General features: G+C 36.1%; 1 protein-coding gene across 2 annotated transcripts in view; it reads right to left on the bottom strand.

The window, feature by feature from the left end:
- SCAF11 (SR-related CTD associated factor 11) overlaps window positions 1–23,608 on the bottom strand; it is a 76,247-nt gene that overhangs the window by 42,611 nt on the left and 10,028 nt on the right. For both annotated transcript variants that reach the window (XM_017881132.1, XM_017881133.1), the window contains exons 2-3: window positions 3,462–3,543; window positions 1,122–1,279 (exon numbers count right to left, since the gene is read on the bottom strand). In XM_017881132.1, coding sequence (XP_017736621.1) covers window positions 1,122–1,279; window positions 3,462–3,522 — 219 coding nt within the window. In that variant the 5' untranslated portion in view covers window positions 3,523–3,543. The remainder of the gene's footprint in view (window positions 1–1,121; window positions 1,280–3,461; window positions 3,544–23,608) is intronic.

Below are 23,608 nucleotides of genomic sequence, written 5' to 3'. Positions count from 1 at the left end.
CTTTTCCCCAAAATACATTTTCACCTATCCTTAGTGTCACTTCTTGCTAAAGATCAATTTAGGTTTTACTAAATTAAAATAGTTTCTATGTATACTATTATTAATTCAATTTGTATAATAAATCTTATCTTTCCTCTTCTGAGAACTCAGCCAGAGTCACTATACAGTTATATTCTCCTTTCTACACTATTAATGAAAATTTAAGCAAAATATAGCGCTTTGAAAACCCCAATTATGTAATATGCAATTAATTCCAACGTATTTAAGAACATTAACAATTTGAATGCAGCTAATGTTAAAATATTTTTAAGATATTATCCTTCTTTACTAATTTTTACAGACAAATATTAACTCAGAAAATATAGCATGATTAAAATGAACAATAATTTTTTACTTAACATTTCATAACAATAAGGCTTATATTAAATTAATATTTATTTCAAAGTATTTGGCCCAAATTGAGTCAACATAATACAGTAAAAGTCACAAATGTCTTGTTTCTTATTTGCCGTCTATGACGGTAATATCTCTATCTGAAATTAGTCCATACTAAATTAAAAACAGGAATTAGAAAATCAGTTCTAAATTCACTTCTGCCTCTTAAACTACGAGATCTTGACCAAGTCACAGAACATAAAATCCAAGTTTCCTCATCTGTAAAATGGAAGGACACTATCGTATCTGCTCTGGTTATTCCACAAGGCTGATATAAAGAAGAAATCAAATAACCTATGTGAAAAGTCCCTGAAAAATACAAAACAAAAAGCAGACAGAAGGTGTTATTAGTGGTAAACAGATATTATCCTATTAAGTACAGAGTAAAGTACACTGAAAAATTAATTACTGCATTTCTACCAGAAAAAAACGGTTTGATCTGTTCTTCCTGTAAGGTTATTAACTTTTAAAAAAGAGTATGCATTTAAAATGTTATTTGCAAAATAAAAGCTGATAAAAGAAAATTAGAAGAAAATGACTGACAGAATTTGCATAATAAAAGGAAATTTGTCCAAAGTAGGAAGAAAATACATTACTGTGAAATAATTTATGAAAGGCAGTATCAACTTTTTAGGTGAAATGAAATCATGCTAGGAAATTAACATACATTAATGTGTCAGACTTACCTCTGCCCATTTAAGAATACAAGTCATACAGAAGACATGATTACAGCTTTCTGGAAAACCAACTTCCTTTTCTAACAGACAATTAAGACATATTGGGCATCTGTCAGCCTCACTGTATAACAGACCAGTGGGAACAGTATTATCTCCGTTTTCTTCACCTGTTAAAGTAAAACAGCCATATGTGCTTTCAAGTTCTCCAGACCAAAAATCTTGCGTTTCTAGTACAGTGGATTAGATACTCTAAAGGGCCCTCCTACTATAAAGCAAATAGATCTTAAATAAATTATAACAAACATACTGCTTGAGCCCAACATGCCCAACGCTTTTTTATACTTTTTTTAACAGGGGAGTGAAACAAACTTTTCATTAATTAAATTTAAAGTGAGTAATATTCACACAGTTCAAAAATTTAAGAGCAAATTTCTCATTCAAATTTATCCCCATCTAGTTCCAACCAATCCAATAAGTAACAACTGTTAAATTTCTTTTGTGTTCTTCCTAAGAATTTTTAATGTACAGAAAAACAAATGCTAATGCAAACTCTTCCACATTCCTTCCTTTACACCAGTCTGCTTTCTCCTTTATTCAAATCTACTGATGGACATTCACTTGTTTTCAACTTTTGGCCATGACAAACAATGTTGCAATAAAAATTTAGTTATTTCGCATTTTTAAAAGTGTATCTGTAGCGTAAGTTCCTAAAAACGGAACTGCTAGAGTAATGTGCGTATGCATTTGTATTATGAATAGGTATTGCCAAATTATTCTCCTTATGATTTGTACTACTTTAAACTCCCACCAGTAATGTAACCAACTCATACAAAAGTATGCATCACTGGCTCATAAGAAAATAAAAGATACTCTGAAATTCAAGATAAAAATAAAACAAAAATAAAGGAATGGTCAGCTGAAATGTGAACAGTAAATATCAAGCAAAGTTGGAATTGTCCTGAGCACACCTGTCCAAACTAGTGTTTAGATCTGGAGACTAAGCCTTAGAACTACTCCAGGAAGGAAAACTAATCCTGATAGACTCCAATGTCAAGCCAAGACTCTTAAATGGGGCTAAAGAGGTCCCAGGATGGGCCTGGGAAGAAACAGATACAAATCCTCTACAGGAAAGAATACCTAAATTAGGCCCTTATAGATTTAATTTATCAAATGTGAGCTCCTAATCAAACATTACCAAACCTAAGAAAATAAGCTGTCTTGAGTGAGAAGCAGCAGGAAACACATTTAGAAATTCACTAACTTCAAATATCAACCACATAAAATGGACAATCAGCAGATTAGATCCAAGAAAAATACTTGTGAATTAGAAGACAAATCTGAGGAAACTAGACTCTAGCAGACAGAAAAGGAAATATAAGACATAGCCTGTGAAACAGAGGTTAAGAAATGAGGTTACAGAAAGGTCTACCATACTAATTGAAATCCAAAAGCGAATAAAGGAAAGGCAATAAAGAGGTAATGGTTGGGAAATGATTAAAAACATGAACCAACAGACAAAGGAAACACAATGTATACTGTTAAAAGACATAAAAACAATTCATGCCTAGAAACAATGGATTAAAACTGTAAAATATCAAAGACGAAACCAAGACCTTAAAAGCAGAAAATGGGAAAAGATCACCTACGAAAAAGAATGATAATTAGACTGCAAAGAAATTTCCAGACAGCAAGGAAAAAAATGATTAAATAATATCTTCAAAGTGCTAAGAGAAAAAAAAACTATTATTCCAGAATTATATACCCAGTAAAACTATCTTTGAATGTTTTAAGTGGATAAAACAGATACAAAAACTTAAGAGTTTACCACCAATAGACCTTCACTACTGAAACTTCTCAGATTTATTTTCAGAAAGAAAAGAAATAAACAGGAAATAAACTCAAGCAAACATTGCATAAAACTTCATTTAACTGGTGGTGTCTGAAATAAAAGAACTCAAATAATGGAACCATAACCTATAAATTGAGATTAGGATGATCAGAGTTAAAGCATTCTTGGGTTCTTCTGTTGGTAGTGAAAATTAAATTAGCTTTAGAAGCAGAGGACAGTATTAAAGCTAACTTTTTTCTTTTTTAAAAAGACAAGGACAAAAAAACAGTAATTCCTAAACCAGTAGAGAGTAAAGCTTTAAGAAAAAAGTAACAAATCAAAAAACTTGATCAATTGAAAATAAGATATGGGAAGAAAAAAAACATGTATACTTAGGCAGTTTATTTTGGAATTTAAGAACAATAACAACAAAAAACTCCTGTGTATTTTGAAATGTGTACAAGTGAATAGTTTGGAAACAACTTTTGCTTTCCACAAACTCTATAAAAATGAAAAGTTACCTTCCATGTCTTCATACTTCTTATCGCCCATATTTAGGGTATATACAGTTTTCTTCTTCATTTCTCTTTGGAAAAGGGTTTCCTATAAGATAAATCAGAGAATTTTTTATGTTTGCCTTCTTCCAATAATATCAATTTAAAAATAAATCCTAAACTGTAAGAAATTATTTTACACATAAAAGAACACAGTACGAGCCAAGCCAAACAGTTTGTGGATAATCCAATACTCTTTATACTCCTTGCTATCCAAATGCACAGTCTTAGTGAAATGAAAAGCCTTGGCCGTGCACGGTGGCGCATGCCTGTAATCCCAGCACTTTGGGAGGCCGAGGTGGGCAGATCACGAGCTCAGGAGATTGAGACCAGCCTGGCTAACACGGTGAAACCCCGTCTCTACTAAAAACACAAAAAATTAGCCAGGCATGGTGGCAGGGAGCTGCCCGGGAGGTCCCAGCTGCTCGGGAGGCTGAGGCAGAAGAATGGCACGAACCCGGGAGGCAAAGCTTGCAGTGAGCCAAGATTGTGCCACTGCACTCCAGCCTGGGCGACAGAGCAAGATTCTGTCTCAAAAAAAAAAAAAAAAAAAAAGGAAAGGAAAAGCCTTATATAACTATTAAGCAACAAAGCCTAAATGATACATTTTGTGGCACAGACATAAATGCAATTGAAGCTTAAGGAACAGAGATCAATTTGGAATGGAGTTTTCAGAGAATGTGATAGGTTGTACGTGTTGAGGAACTTCAGGCATTCAAGGAGCAACATAGTATGGAGAAATAAAATAGCATTTAGCTAGGCCAATCTCACAATTGAGTGGGTGAGAGAAAAGAGTGGGTGAGGGTGAAAGAAAGTGTGTGTCTGTGTTTGTGTGTGTGTGTATCTACCAAGGAGACAGTTGTGTGTGTGTATGTGTGTGTCTCTATTGAGGAGGAGGTTGGCATGTAAGTCATGAATTTTATCTGAAAATCACAGTGAGAGGTAATAAAAAAGAAATAAGCAGAGCAATGTAAATCAAGTGTGGCTAGATTATAGATGGATCACTAATGACTGAGAACCTCAGATTCAATCTTATAGATTCTCTGAAGAAGAGTGACAAGATAAAAGTGATACAAGTGGATTTTTTAAAAAAAAGATTGATATGCCAGCCAAGTATGGATTGGATTACAATGGAAAGAGATTATAAGCAGAGAGATTTGCATAAAGTAACTGGCTGTGAAGTAAATTTGAAAAGCATGAAATTAAAGGGCTGAAGAATTTCTGAGATTTGGTGAGCAAATACAGTGAAGGAGACAATATCTTGACCTAAAGACTAGGAAAATGGTGCTTATAAAGAGGTAAAAGTGAGAAAGTGGGAAAGGATGTTAATTTGGCAGTCAAAGGGAAGAAATTTACACAGTAACATTTTTTTTTAAGCAACTCTTTTTTCCTAAAAGATGGGGTCTTGCTATGTTGCCCAGGCTGGTCTCCAACCCTCAGCTCAAGCAATCCTCCTGCCTCCACCTCCCAAAGTGCTGGAATTACAGGCATGACCCACTGCATCGACTTAAATCAACTCTTACTATTCTTTCCTGAACTGATGAAAGACATAATTGCAATGAAATGTCCAAATATGCATTTATATCTAGGCACAAGAAATCCCTGATTTCATCAGTTGTGATTCTCCTATATGTATGTGAATTGATTTGTCTATTAGTTTCTAAAATAATTTACATATGGTAGTTTCTACATTAAAGGTATGAACTGCCCAGGAAAATTCCCTATTTGGTTAAATAAGGAGAAATACAAAGTCCCACACTTACAGTTCAAAAACCAACTGTAAAAGCAGAAGAAACTTAGTAGCATATGTAAGAATGATTTAAAGGTTGTGGCAGATTAAATACAACCTCAAAATGAGTGAGCATTAGAATCTAAAAAATTTTTTCAATCCAATCAATCTGACAATAAAAGTTAGATGAGGAGTATTTCTCACTTTTAGCCTATGTGTGCAACATTTGTTTTAGTTCTGGTGCAAACTCACTTGTTTTAGTTCTAGTATTTAAGGACAAACAACATAATGATAAATGTACAGGGAAGATGACTAAAATGATGACAGCCCTGGAAACCCTATCACATGCAGAAAGGTAAACTAGTAAGAATGTTTAGTTTGGAAGAACAGAAAGCTTAAGAAGAACATTAGCAATTATCTTCAAATAAAATGAACTGTTCTGAAGGGAGGTAGAATAATCTATCAATGAAAGTATTCAAGCAAAGGCCCAATGACCTTTTGTGGGATTTTTTTTTTTTTTTAGCTCCAAGATTTATAGAATACTATAGGTATACTAGTCAAGAATACTATAGGTATACTAGTCAATTCTCTTAGTACTGAACAAGGCAGAAATATCTACCTTTATGCTCTAGTGGTGAAGACAAAATAAACAAAATAATAAGTAAAATATCTAATATGTTAGATGTTGAGAAGTGCTATTGAGAAAATTAAAACAGTGTGGCTATTAAGGAATAAAAACAGAGGAAGCTGTTGTTTCATACAGAATACTCAGGGAAAGCTTCTGTGATAAAGGGACATTTGAATCGGCAATCAAAAAGCAGTAAGGGAGACAGGTATGTGAATATCATCCAGTGCTTCCAGGTTGACCATTCTTGGCAGAGCATAGCCAATATGAAAGTCCTAAGGCATGTCTGGTATGTTCAAGGAACAACAAGAGATGAATGACTAGAATACAGTGAAAGAAGAAAAGTAGTAGATGAGGACAGAGAGGTAATATAAGATCATGGAGCACCTTCTAGGCTAAAGTAAGACTGGCTTCTCTGAGTGACATGAGTGACTAGCGGTTTCTGAACAGAGGAAGTAAGGGAAAAAGTAGAGGCCAGCAAGGAGACTACTGCAATAATCTAGGGAAGAGATAGATGTGGCTCATACCACAGTGGTAGCAAAGGTGATGAAATGTACTCAGATGTCAGATGTTTTGAAAATACAGCCATCAGGATTTGCTGGTAAATTCAATGTGGAGTATTTGTTAGAGGGCAAGGATCCAGGATAACTCCAAAGTATTTTGATCTAAGCAGCTCAAATGATACAGCTGATTGAACAGAAGATTATCATTTTAAAAATTTTGATATGAAATTAGTATGGCCATTATGGAACGGCACATAAAGGCTCCTCAAAAAAACTAAAAATAAGCCAGGTGCTTATAGGTGTGCACCTATAATCCATTACCCAGGAAGCTGAAGTGGGAGGACAATTTGAGCCAAGTTGCTCAAGACCAGTCCAGGCAACAGAACAAGACCCCACCTCAAAAACAAAAACAAACCTAAAATAGAACTACCATATAATCCAGCAATTCCACTATTGGGTATATATCCAAAAGAAAGGAAATCAATATAATGAAGAGTTATCTGCAATCCCATATTTACTGCAGCACTATTCACAACAGTCAAAATATGAAATCAATCCAAATGTCTATCAATGGATGAATAAAGAAAATGTGGTGTACATACACAAGGGAACATTATTTGGCCACAAAAAGGAATAAATCCTACCATTCGCAGCAACATGAATGAAACTGAAGGTCATTATGTAAAGTGAAATAAGGCAGGCACAGAGAGAGAAATATGGTATGGTCTAACTCATATGTGGTAGCTAAAAAAGTGGATCTCATGAGAACAGAGAGTAAACTGGAGATTACAAGAGGCTGGGGGCCAGGGGATAAAATGAGGTTGATTAATACAAAAATACAGTTAAGATAGAATAAATGAGACCCAGAGTAAAGTCTGTAGGGTGACTATAATTAATCTACTGTATATTTCAAAACCAGCTAGAAAAGGAGAATTTGAATATTCCCAGCACAAAGAAAAATGTTTAAGGCAATTACCTTGGTTTGATCATATCTTACATGAATGTATCAAAGTATTATATATGTACCCCCAAAATATGTACACGTATTTTGATACACCTATTATGTATCAAGAAAAGTGATACATCTATTATGTGTCAAGAAAAAACTTTTTTAAAAATTCAGAGACACAGGTTAATCTCCTTGCTATTCATGCAGAAAGGCAGCATCAGTACCACCTCGGAACTTGTTACAAATGCGGGGTATCTCAGGTACCATCCATACCTAGTGAATCAAAATCTGCATTCTGTCAAGATCTCTACATAATTCACACGTGCATTAAAGTCCGAGAAGCACCACGCTAGACAACTTCCCAATTTAGTTGCTTTTAGAGTTATATTGCACTGCTGTATATTAACTATAATTTTTTATTTGGGGAAATTCACACCATACTATCTCCTTCGTTATCCTAAATATCTGAGAATTAAAAAAAATTAAGGTTGGAGTTAATTCAATGTGATAAAATGTCATCTGAAAGTTAACACAGTATTTTAAAAACCTAAGAGATGTTCAGATGTAATATACTATCCCTTTACGTAACTCAATGATTTATTTGTCCTGTTTAATAGTCTAACCTATGCTATTTTCACATTTCCTCTTTTGGCATACTAATCTCATATATAATTTATAATTTATATTTTAAACTGGGGTGTGTTGTGTATGCTTGTAATCCTAGCTACTTAGGAGACCGAGGTGGGAGGATCACTTGAGCCCAAGAAGTTCAAGACCAGCCTGGCCAACACAGCAAGACCCTGTTAAAAACACACACACACATACACACACACAAACCTATAATTAGTATTTTATAGTAAGCACTGTCTTCTCTATTTTAAGACCCATATAGTGAAATATACATGAGACACTGAGAAACCTCAATAAAGTTACAGACTGCCTTTGTTAGAAATCTGCTTTAATGGCCAGGTACAGTGGCTCACACCTGTAATCCCAGCACTTTAGGAGGCCAAGGCAGGAGGAGCGTCTGAGATTAGGAGTTTGAGACCAGCCTGGCCAACATGGCAAAACCTTGTCTCTACTGAAAATACAAAAATTAGCCAGGGGTAGTGGCAGGCACCTATAATCCCAGCTACTCGGGAGGCCGAGGCAGGAGAATTGCTTGAATCCAGGAGGCAGAGGTTACAGTGAATTGAGATCGTGCCACTGCACTCCAGCCTGGGCAACAGAGTGAGGCTCCATCTCAAAAAGAAAGAAATCTGCTTTCAAAACTGTTAAAGCATTCCAAAGTTTTAGAAGTTACATGCTTTTTTCCTTAACATGTTCTGTATTAACTGTTTTTATACCTGAAAATGATTATGCCATGTTACTAAGTCATTTAAAATGACAGGAACTTACCATTTTGCTAGATAAAAGTCCTAAGTCTCAGTTCAACAACTTATAAACTTGCAACTTGTCCTGTTTATCTTTTCGATCTGCTTGGACTCAAGTTTTCAATCTAAGGATCCACATATATTTTTGAATAAAAGCTTTGCTTTGAACATCCCATAACAGGAACATAGTAATACCACACAGAGTCATGGTCCTAGCCAGTAATTTGTGGTCAATACACCTAAGAGGTAAGATGTGGGTAGGTAGGACTACCCTTCCATGTAGTTACCTGAAAAGTTAGATACATCCTAATTTTGTGTTATTAACTATTTATGGCTCTATAATCATAAGTTATATTCTACCTATACTACTTATTAGTTCTACTAAGCTCTGTAAGTTAATTATCTATAAGTCAAATTGTATTTTCTTTTAATGGTTCTAAATTTACTAAATGGATGTTAATTCTAGATTTTCGGTAAACTTTCCTTTTCCGATTATTTTAATTTACAAATGTCCATCTTTAATGTTTCTTCCTAGGCTTTATCTTTCCAAGCTAAAATATCTTTTTAGTCTGTTACCCCTAATATAATGATCTAACATACTTCTATCTTCCAGTTGCTCTTTTCCGTTTCATAACATACTGTTTCTGCTAGATACTGAAAGTGATACTCCAAATATGTTCATATAATAATTAGGGAAGAATGGTCTAAGTTTTAAATTTTATTTATCATATAAGAAGGTATTAAAGTTTGGAATTTGAAATTTAAAAAAAAAGCACTGAAACAAATCAGTTTTTAGGAACTCAAAACTCATTTTCACACAGTAGTATACATGGAAATGAGAGTCCTAGTCCAGCCACTACACTGCATTCAGATAATGGTAGTGAGGCAGGGCACAGCGGCTCACACCTGTAATCCCAGCACTTTGGGAGGCTGAGGCAGGTGGATCACTTGAAGTCAGGAGTTCGAGACTCGCCTGACCAACATGGTGAAACCCAGTCTCTACTAAAAATACAAAAAAATTAGCCGGGTGTAGTGTAATCCCAACTACAGGCTGAGGCAGAAGAATCACTTGAATCCGGGAGGTGGACATTGCAGTGAGCCAAGATCGCGCCACTGCACTCCAGCCTGGGTGACACAGCAAGACTCCATTTCAAAGAAACCACCCCCACCCCCCGCAAAAAAAAAAACAAATAATGGTAGTGTATTAACACATTTCAGTTCTTTAGAATAGTGCTGCCCAACAGGGAATCCTTCTATCAAGCACTTCAAGTCTGTATGGTGCATGTGAAAACTAAATTTTAAATTTTGTGAAGTTTTGTTAATTTAAATAGCCAATGTGCTACCGTACAGCTATATAAAAATATATTTAATAGCTGCACTGCTACTGTAGAGCACAGCTGTTAAAAACCTGTTTTAAGTTATATTTGGGATGCTAAGAATGTACATTCCATTTGAACAGCTGCTGGGCACCTCTAGCCTCAGGGAATCAGAAGTAGTCAGGGGTTCCTAATAATGTAAACTATTCTTTAGCCTAGTCTGGTTTGGTTTCAAATTACTACCCTTCTTTCCTTCTTTCTTCTTCCAAAGTGTGTTTCTTTCTGCTATTACAAAACAAAGCTCCTTTCCCTTCCAGTTCACTTCAAAACTCCCTCTCCCAGCTTGCTGTTCAAGTCAGCCCACGGTACCTAAAGATATCTACATCCTGGTTAATACCACAAACTTTAGAGTCCAACAGGTCTAGATTCAAATCCTAACTCTACCATCATTCAATAAATGGCTGTTATCAAGATCATTATTATTTTTATTGTCAGAAACAACAGAGAAATAGGAAATAGTAATAAAACTGTTGTTTGCCGCTTTCTTTGTTTTCCCTAAAGCAAATGCAAGGACTGAAAAAAGATAAATCAACATTACTAAATAACAACTAAATTGATCAAGTCTCCTACTAGAGTGTATATGTGTGTATGTGTGTGTGTGTGTGTGTGCGTGTTTTAAGAGAAACAGTCTTGCTCTGTCATCCAGGCTGGAGCGTGGTGGCATGATTACAGGTCACTGCAGCCTTGAACTCCTGGGCTCAAGCAATCCTCCTGCCTCAGCCTCCCAAGTAGCTAGGACTGCAGGTGCACACCACCACACTCAACTTTTTTTTTGTTTTGTTTTTAAGACAGAGTCTCACTTTGTCACCCAGGCTGGAGTGCAGTGGCGCATCTCAGCTCACTGCAACCTCCGACTCCCGAGTTTAAGCAATTCTGTGCCTCAGCCTCCTGATTAGCTGGGATTACAGGTGCCCGCCACCATGCCTGGCTAACTTTTGTATTTTTAGTAGAGATGGAGTTTCCCCATCTTGGCCAGGCTGGTCTTGAACTCCTGACCTCATGATCCACCCGCCTTGGCCTCCCAAAGTGCTGGGATTACAGGCGTGAGCCACCGTGCCCGGCCTCAACTAATTTTTTTATTTGTAGAGATGGAGTCTCACTCTGTTGCCCAGGCTGGTCTCAAACTCCTGACCTCAAGCAATCTTCCCACCTTGGTCTCCTAAAATGCTAGGATTACAAGTATGTGCCACTGTGCCCAGCCTCCTAGTGATATTTTGTCAAAAGGGTAGAATCAGATTCTTTGGTTACAAACAAAGAAAAGGGATACAAATGGCCATGAGGAAATAGTACACTATTACCAACCCTACTCCCAAGCGCAATCTTGCCATGACAGACCCTACTATGGAAGAGCACTGATATGATAAATGAGAGACAGAGTTGAATAAAAGGGCAAGTAGGAGCAGTCTCTCTGTTGGGCACACTTATGCCAAGGGCATACTAGTCCCCGGAATTACTTTCTAGTTCAGTTTCTAAAAGATTATCAGTGATCTGACTCTGATTGCTGAAAAAGTAATAGTATTACATTAATAATTTAATATAATTATCAACAAAAGCAACAAGAATCTTTTTCATACACGTCAACCACTGGAGTGGACCTATATTAAGAAAAGGACCAAGCACCATTCACTGAAGAACAAATTATCCTATTATCTTGTGGCTTACCAGATAAATGGAAAATTAAAATCAAAAGCTGAAGTCATCCACATTTACAGGTCTTTTAATAAAATCAGTTTCCTATATCAATCCAGGAAGTAAGGATATGTTTCAGAACGTCTTTAAAATTCCTGTGCACTGTTTTCAAGAGGAAGTGAGTGCCAAAATAATCCATAATGATGCATGTCACCTCATACTATGCTCTACAATGGTCAAAAACCTAATTATTGAAACAAATCATGTTTTAAAGAGTAAAATGAATAAAGAATAAAACATTCCCAAAGTGAAAGGCAAGCCCGAAATGCTCAGCCAGACAATGAAGATTGAACTGAAAATAGGACAAGTTTTTCAAAGCTAATATATTTATTTAGAAAGTTCATCAAAAGTGTTCTAAAAAAAGAAATTAATTTTCCTGCTTCCTTCTTCATTTAATGTAACATCATCTCTTTAACAGAAATTGTACTGTTGCATGCAGCAGGGTCACATATATGCTGAAAAAAATTATTGAATATAATTCCCAAACTGTATTTAATATGAATATGAGGTGATTAAAGTTGGCATTACATTCTAAAATAGATTAAAAGTGAGATCAGGGAGTTCCAGTTCCAGGTAAGATGGAATAAACACATCCCACCTTGTTAATCTCACTGAATGAAACTACAAAATACTGACAGAATGAATGGAGCAGTTATCTGAAGACTCAGAAGTAAATAATAGCATTTGGACTAGAGAAGACACCAGAATCTAATGCATCATCAAACTGTCAGTAAGTTTACCACCTTTTCCCCATCCAGAATGCCCTGGCCTGGGATTAATAAAGCCTGGAACCTAGAAAGTAGGCATTGGTAACGACAGAGACCAAGATCTAAGAGAATCCCTCTAAATATAAAGCGAGGTGGGTAAGGGGGAAGGGAGTTGGCGGGGAAGGTGTGTCTCCTAATGTTCAGAAAGAGAGGGGGAAACTGTTCCTTTTTTTTTTTCCTTTCTCTATTCCCCATTCCACTCCTTTTTTTTTTCCTTTCTCTGTTCCCCATTCCTCATGTCCCTATTCCCAAATGATCTGGTGGTGGTAGTGGGTACAACAATGGCAGCAGCAGGAACCTACAACTCTTAAGAAAGAGAGGAACCATTCTCACCAAATAAACTCTGGGCCAATCTTGTTGACTTCTCTCTGTTTTCCTGATACTTGGATCCAGACACAGTTGTGGGAAATGGAGTAAATGAAAACCAATTTTCTGGCCAAAAGACAGAAAAGAGTGTCCCAGGGATCTAGAAAATACCATGGATATGACAGGAAAGAACTCAAGAAAGTAACAGCTGTTTTTGAACTCCTAACTCACCCAAGCTGAACATACGCGGATTTAAACCCAAGCAGCACACCACAGACTCTGAAATCTGAAATATAAGATAAACCTCCACACACATCACAGACTGGCTACTGGGTAATATATACTGAAAAAGTATAAATAGTAATGTAAAGTTTTGAAAACAGAACTGAAGTTAAAAAAAATACAACCTACAGAAAGCCGGTTGGAACTTGTGAGCAGCCTGAACCCAGCTGGATCAACTGCCTGTAAAAATAAAAATATTAGCTTGGCACAGTGACTCAAGCATGTAATCCCAGCACTTTAAGAGGCCAAGATGGGAGGATTGCTTAAAGCTAGTAGTTTGAGACCAGTCTGGGCAACAAAGGGAGATCCTCTCTCTACAAAAAATAAAAAGAAAGTAGCCAAGCATAGTGGTGTGTGATTGTAGTGCCAGCTAATCAGGTGACTGGGGCAGGAGGATCCCTTGAGCCCAGGAGTTGAAGGATGCAGTAAGGTACAATCATGCCATTCACTTTAGCCTGAATGCAACAGCAAAACCCTGTCTCTTAAAAAAAAAAAAAAAAAAATCCAAAAAACTAAAACAAAAACATCGACATTTTCCATAGTATTTAAACAAAAGACAAAGTTTTGTAACATAATGTTCCAAATGTACAGAACACAATCCAAAATTACTTGGCATAGAGAGAGCTGGGAAAAATAACACTCTCATGGGAAAAGACAATTAAAAGAAAACACCAAGATGACACAGCTGGGTGAATTTTCTAAAACGAATTATCTAACAAGTAGACAAAGATGTAAAGCCAGTATATATATTCCAACAAGTATAAGCAAATACTTTTCAAACAAATGGAAAGCCAAAAGATCACAGCAAACAAATATAAGATATAAAGAACAACCGAATGGAAACTAAAAAAAAGTGAAAACGGAAATAAAAATACATTGGATAGACTCAACAGAACGGAAATAAGAGTAAAGAGCCAGTGAACTTGAAGATAAACCAACAGAAATTACCCAATCTAAAAAACAAAGAGAAAAATATTGAAAAAAAAAAAATTAAAGGCTTAGGGACCTGTGAGGCAGTACCAAAAACCCAACATTCACATCAAGAATGCAAGGAAAGGAAAATCACTGCAGAAAAGAAGAAAAAAGTAGAGAGAAGAAGAAAAAGAAGAAAAAAGAAAGAAGAAGAAGAAATAATGGCTGGAAACTTTCTGAAATTTGGTGAAAGGCATAAACTGCTACATTTAAGAAGTTCTCACAAATCTCAGAATAATCCCAATGAAATTCATGCCTGGACACACATCAGAGTCAAAGTGCTGAAAATTACAAAGGAAAACCTTGAAAGCAACCAGAAAAAAAATGATGCATTACTTACGAGGGGGAGGGAGTTTAATGATCTGATTCACTGGTGATTTCTCATCAGAAACCATGCAAGTCAGAAGAAAGAGGAACAACATCCTTCAAATGCTAAAATGGAAAAGAACTGTAAACTTAAAATCCTTTATCTAGTGAAAATATCCTTCAGGAATGAATGTGAAACAAAAGCTATTCAAAGTGGAAGAAAATTGATGAGAATTATTTTCCAGCTCTAAAAAATTCTTGAATGAAGTTGTGTCAGAAGAAAAACAATGTTAGGAATGATGGAAGATCAACAGAAACAGTAAATGCCTGAGTAAACATAGTTAACTATTCTCATCTTGAATTCTTTAAAATATGTTTGGCATTAAAGCAAATATTTATAACACTTTCTGGTAAGATTTCCAATACAGGCATACCTCAAAGACATCATGGGTCTAGGTCCAGACCAGAGTAATAAAACAATATTGCAATAAAGCAAGTCACACAAAATTTTTGGTTTCCCAGTATATATAAAGGTTTATATTATACTGTAGTCTATTAAGTGTGCAACATTATGTCTAAAAACTGTACATACTTGATTTAAAATAACTTATTGCTAAAAATGCTAACAATCATCTAAGCAAGCCTTCAGCATGGTGGAGGGTTTTGCTTTGATATTGATGGCTGCTAACTAATCACAGGATGGTAGTTGCTGAAGGGCAGGGTGGCTGTGGCAATTTCTTACAATAAGGTAACATTCAAATATGCCACACTGACAGACTCTTCCTTTCACAAAAAAATTATGTGTATGAGATGCTGTTTGACAGCATTTTACCCACAGCAGAATGTCTTTCAAAATTGGGGTCAATCCTCTCAAACTCTGCCACTGTGTTCTCAACTAAGTTTATATACTATTTTAACAATGTTCACAATATCTTCAGCAAGAGCACATTCCATCTCAAGAAACCACTTTCTTTGTTCATCCCCAAGAAACAACTCTTCATTCAAGATTTAATCATAAAATTGCAGCAATTCAGTCAATGTCTTCAGTCTCCACTTCTAATTCTATAATAGTTCTCTTGCTGTTTACACCACACCTGTAATAGTTCCTTCACACAAGTTTTGAATCCTTAAAAGTCATCCATGAGGGTTGGAATCAACTTCTTCACAATCCTGTGCATATTTTAATCTCCTTCCATGAATTACGAATGTTCTTCATGGCATCTAGAATGGTGAATCCTTTCCATTACTTTGCCCATATCCATCCAAGAAATCACTGTCTAAAGCAGCTGTAGCCTTATGAAATGTATTTCTAACAGAATAAGACTTAACAGTCAAAATTACTTCTTGATCATTGGGTTGAAGAATGGATGTTGTGTTAGCAGGCATGAAAACAACATTTATCTCTAAATATTTCCATCAGAGCTCTTGGATGGCTAGGTGTCAATGAGTAAGTACTATGTTGAAAGGAATCTTTTTATCTGAGCACTTGGTCTCAACAGTGAGCTCAAAATATTCAGTAAACCATGCTGTAAAAGGATGGGCTATCATCCAAGCTTTGTTGTTCCATTTATAGAGCACAGAGTAGATTCAGCATAATTCTTAAGAGTCCTGGAATTTTCAGAACGGTCAATGGACTCAGGTTTATAAATTTATAGTCACCAGCTGCATTAGCTCCTAACAAGACAGTCAGCCTGTCCTTGGAAGCTTTGAAGCCAAGCACTGACTTCTCCTCTCTACCTATGAGTCCTAGATGGCGTCTTCTTTCAATAGAAGGTTGGTTCGTCTGCATTAAAAATCTTTTGTTTAGTATAGCCACTTTCATAAATGATGTTAGCTAGGTCTTCTGGATAACCTGATGCAGCTTCGGCATCAGCACTTGCTGCTTTACCTTGCACTTTTATGTTATGGAGATGGCTTCTTTCCTTAAACTTCATGAACCAACCTCTGCTAGCTTCAAACTTTTCTTCTGCAGCTTCCTTATCCCTCTCAGATTTCATAGGCTTGAAGTGTGTCAGAGCCTTGCTCTGGATTAGGCTTTGAGTTAACAGAATGTTATGACTGATTTGACCTTCTACCCAGATCAGTCGAACTTTCTTCATATCAGTGATAAGGCTGTTTGATCTAATTTCAATATTGTGGAGAAATAGGAAGGTCCAAAGAGAAGGGGAGAGACGAGGGAACAGCGCTGGTCAGTGGAGCAGTCAGAACAAAGGTAAACATAAATTATCTGTCTTATACGGGCGCTCTTCGTGGTGCCCCAAAATAATTACAATAGTAACATCAAAGATCACTGATCACAGATCACAACAGATTTAATAAAAAACAAAAATACTTGAAATACTGTGAGAATTACCAAACTGTGAAAGAAACATGAAATAAACACAAGTTGTTGGAAAAACGGCGGCAAACCTGCTTGATGCAGAATTGCCACAATCTTTAATTTGCAAAATATGCAGTATCTACAAAACACAATAAACTGAACTGCAATAAAAAGAGGTATGCCTATATATGTACATTTAACACAAGACAACTGCAACATAAAGGGGGGAACATAAAGGGACATACATGGTCGTAAGACCTCTATTTCACTTCAAGTGGTAAAATATCAATTCTAAGCAGACTAAAATTTTAAGTATGTATAATTCTTAGAGCTACCACTAAAAACATTAGTCAATGTCTTGTGTCACTCTACCTTCATCTCAAGAAGGGTGAGTAAAATACAGTAAGATACTTTGAGAGAGCCCGCATTCACATAACTTTTATTGTAGTATATTGTTATAATTGTTCTATTATTCCTTAATGTTGTTAATCTTTCCTGCACCTAATGTATAAGTTAAACTTTATCATGAGTATGTACATATAGGAAAAAACATGATATACATAGAGTTTGGTACTATCTGCAGTTTCAGGCATCTACCTGAAATAGTTCCCACATGGAAAAGGGGGTAACTACTATACCCAGTTCCCTTCAAATCAGTCCAGGTTGGCCAGTTAAAATGGAATACTAAAAAAATTTTACATAACCCAAAGAAGGAGCTTACAGAGGAACAAAAACAGAGGGAACAAACAGAAAATAGACCTGAACCCAACATACCCATATTTAAATTATGTGAGATGCAGCAAAAGTACTAAAGTATTAAATTTCTTCTATCAGAAAAGATCTCAAATCAGTAATTTAAACTTGCATCTTAAACTAAAAAAGGAGCAAACTATATACAAAACTGGCAGAAGGAAAGAAAATAAAGGAACAGAAATCAATGAAATCACAAACAGAAAACAGATAAAATCAACGAAACCAAAAGCTCATTCTTTGAAAAGATCAATAAAATTTAAACCTCTTGCCAGACTGATGATGTAGATAGCCTGAATAGCCTTAGGACTATTTGAAGAAATCGAATTTGTAGTTAAAAGCCTTCCAAAAAAGAAACCTCTAGACCCCCGTAATTTCCCTGGTGAATTCTAACAAATATTTAAAGAAGAAATAACACCAAATCAACACAATCTCTTCCAGAAAATGGAAGATGAGCACTTCCCAAATCATTTTATGAATCCAGCATTATCCTCATACAAAAAAAAAAAGTACATGAAAAGAACAAATTTATATTCTCCTCATCAAAATAAAAACTATGGTACATTCAATCATATAATGAAATACTGCTCAGCAATAAAAAGGAACGAACTAGCATTTCATTCAACAAATTGGACGCATCTTAAAGGCATTCTATTTTGTGAAAGAAGCCAGTCTCAAAAAGCAACATATTCTAGAATTGCATTTACATGCAAAACTATAGTGATAGAGAACTTGTCAGCAGTTACCTGGGTTAAGGGAATGTATGACTACAGAGATAGAACAATACAGTTTTTTTGGGGGGTGATAGAACCATTGCAAATCTTGACTGTAGTGGTAATACAGATCTATAGATGTATTAAAACTCACAGAACTATATACCTCAAAAAGCTCAATTTTACTGTATATAATAAAAGTTCAATTTTCTTAACAAGACTAACACGAGAGCAATTTTTTGAAAATATTACGAACTAAAATATAAATTGTTAACATTTTCAAGAAAGGCACTTTTTCATTGTCAACTTCATACTTTCAGTTGTTCCAATTCTTATAACTACTGTCAACACAGAAGCCACCCAAATTATACCGCCACAAGATGAGCTTGGGAACGGGTGTTTGAATGTTTTATCTCTGCTTTCTCCATTTCTACAGCACTGACAGGTCTGAGAGACAACAGATATCCATAACCTGTCAAGATACAGAGATTAAAAACAACAGGCTCAATTTAACAACTCCACTAAATTCTAAGGCAGAGGTGCAGAAACAGATCAGTTCCAAAATCCTAAAGATAGCATGGGTGATCACCGAAGGAAGACATCTACTATGACTCCCAGTTAGGTTACACTCTTATGTGACAGTCATCCACTCCATGGGAAGAATGTATTTACAATGTAGTACTTTATTTAAGAAAATAAAAACGAGTGCCTTTTATGTGCCTGGATAGTTTACCATGACAGTCTGAAAAATCATCATATATGACAGGCTTCCATTATTTTCCAAATAAGAAACAACTGTAAACAGTAGCATATGTCCTTTGATACCTTCAATATATTTATGCAATTGTTGTCTAATAACCCCACCCCTGCTTAAGGTATGGAGGACAGAATACAAAGAGTTGATTACATAATCTTCATTTATCCTCAAGATTCTCATCCCCATTTACTAAAGTACAAGGACATAACTAATTTATATGCTAAGGGCAAACCTAAAGCTCTCTTATTTTTATTTCCGCCAGGCAATTTCTGAATGCCTGTTACAGGCACTTTAAAGGAAAGAGTTATACGTGTGGAAAAGTAGAGTTTACATGTAGAAAACTAAACTTTATGACTATTAGAGACAAAGAGCAAAAGAGCAATGAGATGTTACAGACTCTTTTTTTTTTTTTTTTTTTGAGACGGAAGTCCGCTCTGTCGCCCAGGCTGGAGTGCAGTGGCCGGATCCTCAGCTCACTGCAAGCCTCCGCCTCCCGGGTTCCCGCCATTCTCCTGCCTCAGCCCTCCGGAGTAGCTGGGCTTACAGGCGCCCGCCACCGCGCCCGGCTAGTTTTTTGTATTTTTTTAGTAGAGACGGGTTTCACCGTATTAGCCACGATGGTCTCGATCTCCTGACCTTGTGATCCGCCCGTCTCGGCCTCCCAAAGTGCTGGGACCACATACAGACTCATGTTACAACCAAACCTCCCAGAGACTACAGGAGCACTTGGGATCAACAGCACTGTATTTCACATCAGGGAGGTAGAATACAAAGACAAGAAGGCATCCTAGTGGGAATATGGAAGCAGAGAAAGAACTGGTGAATTTTTATACTTTCTAATAAAAACAGGAAAACGTTCAACTATATTTTTAACTTTAACTTGGTGTACTTTGGAAAGACTTCTGAGCAGAAATGACAACGCCTGTCCAAATACAAACAAAAGCTCTCTTAGTTCATTTGTGCTGCTGTACCAAAAAAAAAAAAAAAAAAAAAAAAAAAAAAAAAAAAAAAAAACCACTTGAGACAGGTAATTTATAAAAAATAGAAATTTCTCACAGTTGTGGAGGCTAAGAAGTCTAAGATCAAGGCATCAGCAGGTTCAGTGCCTAGTGAGGATCTGGTCCCTGCTTCCAAGATGGCACCTGTTACTGCATCTTCAAGTATTCAGTGGGGGCCTTTCAGGAGGTGATTAGGCTGTGAGGGCTATGCCCTCATGGATGGAATTAGTGCCTTATAAAAGGGCCCTGTTAGTTCTCTCCAGCCCTTATAGAAGGCACTAATTCCATCCATGAGGGCAGAGCCCTTACAGCCTAATCACCTTCCAAAAGCGCCACCACTTAACACTGTTGCATTCAGGATTAAGTTTCAACATGAATTTTGGAGAGGGCATAAACATTGAAACCACAGAAAAATCCTAAGAGTTAAAGGGTGAGAATTACTGAAAATAAACGACCACATAAAATGCTTGTCACAGAAAATGAGAATGGATTTAATAGGAAAAAAGGGATGATGTTCAAATCACTGCTTCTGAAATTTTACCCCATTCTGTTTAAACAAGATTTTAAAACTTTACAGAGTTTCAATTCCAGAAATTAGTTTCTTTTACACAAATGCTGAAAGTTAACTCTTTCATTGGTTTCTCGAGAATTGATCACTTTCTTCATACTAATCCCTTACAAATTGGTACAAGTAGCTATTATAAAACCAAGATGGAAAAAAGCAATTATCTTGCACAGTATAAACACGACATCTACTCTTTTCTCTAGCTATGCCTATTATATGAATTTCTGAAACACAAACTCATCCTTCTAGCTATCTCAGAGATAAGTACAATTATGTTACATAAATGTATATGTATCAATGTGCCCTCATATGAATATTTTACACATAATTTAAAGAATTTCACAATCCTACTCCTATGAAATACTACAACTCTAATCCAGATACTGATTATATTACATACTACGCAAACTTAAAAAAAAAATTCTGCCATATTAGCATAAGGCATGAATAGATATGGGGATTCTTTCCTAAATGTAATCATATTACAAATGCTACAAATGTCCATAACCTGGATTTTTGTGTAAGCTTTTCATATTATTTTTAGCTACTGCTTTCTAACAAGCCATGAATTATCTCATTTAACTTTTATAGAACCTGGTGAAAGAGATATCTCAATTTTACATACAATGAAAGTAAGTAACATGCCCAAGATCGAAAAGCCAGCATTAAGTAGTAGGACTGGAACCCATAAGCCATTTACCAGTAAATAACACAAATATTAATCCAAGTCACTAGAAATTATGAGTATTCAAACAACAAGGATTGGTAACATTCTTAATGATTAAAATGACTGCAAAAATGCTAGGCTTTTAATCTGCCTTCTTTATCACTATATTACCAGGATCCAACAGCATGCCTTCAAAGGAGTGCCCAATTTTTTATGGATATGTTTAGCAACCATAGCACATGTTATTTGTCAGGCACGATTCTAAACACACTTAGCCCCCCTCTCTACATATATTAAAAAACCACTATGATCTTGAGAGATTAACTTCATTTTACAGCGATACTGTCATTACCCCCATTTTATCATGGAAACACCTAGCAAGCTGTAGAGCTGGGACTGAAATTCAGGAAATCAGGCTCTCCTATGCTCTTAACCATTGACACTAAACGGCCTAATACACAAAAAGATCTCTATAAGGGTCATAAGTTACCCAACAACTCACCCGAATACCATCTCCTTACAGTATTTAAGTACTAATTAAGTAACATTTATCTGAGTCCAGTGGTAATAAATAGCAGTTAACTCTTATGTTCCATTCTCTTAAATTAGCTCTATTTAGTGAGTGATTTTCACGCCCTTTTAGTGCAAAGAACCTGAGAGTAGAATAATCGGATCAAGACTGTCCTGTTCTACCAGGTTCCAAAATACCATTAGCGTTCCTCTTCCCAAAATACACTAATAGGAAAAACTAAACTGATATTAGTAAGATACTAGTTGTCAATGTCTTAGGACATAACCTAATATATCACATCATTTATAATAGTTTGCTTTAGGGAAACAGGGCAGCTGATTTATAAATTAACAAACTAAAGAAATATTGTTAAAGAGTATATATAGTTTGTTTTTGGAAGAGACAACTCAGACCAAAATGATGCTGTTAGAGATTGAGTGATATTGGGATTATCTCCTAAATGTAATCTTATTATAAATGCTACAAACTGCCAACTACTTTTTCAAGTGAAATCTCTAACTGGTCAGTCTTCTGCTATGTTCGCCATGACTAACACAGGATATGATCTGTTCGACACCATAAAGTATATCAGTAAGTTATGTTAATGAGAAAGTAAACAGGATGAAGAGTCAAAAATGGTGAATGAACACATCCCTAAAACAAACTATTCTAAATGATGTGATAATTTAGAGAAGTTTTACAAATCCATGCCAAAAAATAACCCTGATATTGATCCAAGTCCCTTAAAGTTGTATCAAAATAACCCCTAAACAAACAGCCGCTTAGAGCTCTGAGATTCCTGTCTCCCAAAAGATCCAAAAACCGAAACACCATTCTCCCATTTTCTGAAGAATAAATATTATCTGTCATCCTTGAATAAATACGTTTTTGTTTTTTATCTCATTTCCCCTAGTTATTCTAGCTACAGATTAACTTTAGGCTGTTCACAGGGCTGGCTATTCAGTCTGAAAATTTGGAGTATTCTCCCTAGTCTACTGGTTTTCAAATTTCTTAAGTTTTATAAATATTTGATTCAAATTTTATTTTCAGATATATTTTAGAATATGGTTTTGGCTAACACAAAGTCGGCCCCATTATAGCCTATCTCAAAAAATCTGGGCAGAATACTAAAGGAATTCATCTAAGTACTATACTCTGAAAAGTAAATTAAAGTAGGTGGAATGTGGAGGGGAGTAAAAATCTGGAGAAGCAAACTACATTGAGTCTTCTCGTTTTATTTTTCATCTTTTCTCTCATAGCTTTGTCCTTAGGGTGGTTACATGGTGGCAGTGGCACAGGTGGCTAAAAGTCTGAGAGAAGCCCCATTTTTCTGGGCATTTCTAGCCAAAGGAACCAGGAAAAGGGGACACTGCAGGGTGGAGAAAAAATCCTGGAGAGAGTCTGATCAAGAGGATTCCTTAATTCTCTGCATGAATCTACACAAGTCCTAGCTGAGCTATGCAAGCATTCAGTTAGCACAGGACAGACCCAGGGCAATACAGCAAAGGCTGTGAAAACTAAACTAAAGGTGAACTATCACCCCCAAAAGGTAAGACAAAGTTTGCAGTCTGAGGCCAGACATGATGGCCCATGCCTGTAATCCTAGCACTTTGGGAGGTAAGGTGGCAAGATTGCTTGAGCTCAGGAGTTCAAGACCAGCCTGGGCAACATAGCGAGACCTCATTGCTACCAAACAAACAAACAAACAAAAATTAGCCAGGTGTGGTAGTGCACACAGGCAGCCCCAGCTACTTGGGAGGCTGAGGCAGTAGGATTGCTTGAGCTATGGTCATGCCACTGCACTCCAGCCTATGCAACAAAGATCCTGTCTCAAAAACAAAACAACAACAAAAAACCCCACCAAAATGTATGGTCTGAATCTAATGGGCTATTTGTTAAAACAAAACATCTCTAGAAGACTATTTACAGGGCCTAGAGTCGATATAACATAATATT

The sequence above is a fragment of the Rhinopithecus bieti genome, unplaced genomic scaffold, assembly GCF_001698545.2.
Source record: "Rhinopithecus bieti isolate Rb0 unplaced genomic scaffold, ASM169854v2 scaffold_12732, whole genome shotgun sequence".
Classification (NCBI taxonomy): Eukaryota; Metazoa; Chordata; class Mammalia; order Primates; family Cercopithecidae; genus Rhinopithecus; species Rhinopithecus bieti.
The sequence above is the reverse complement of the archived record's forward strand: the minus strand, read 5'-3'. Positions and strand labels throughout refer to the sequence as shown.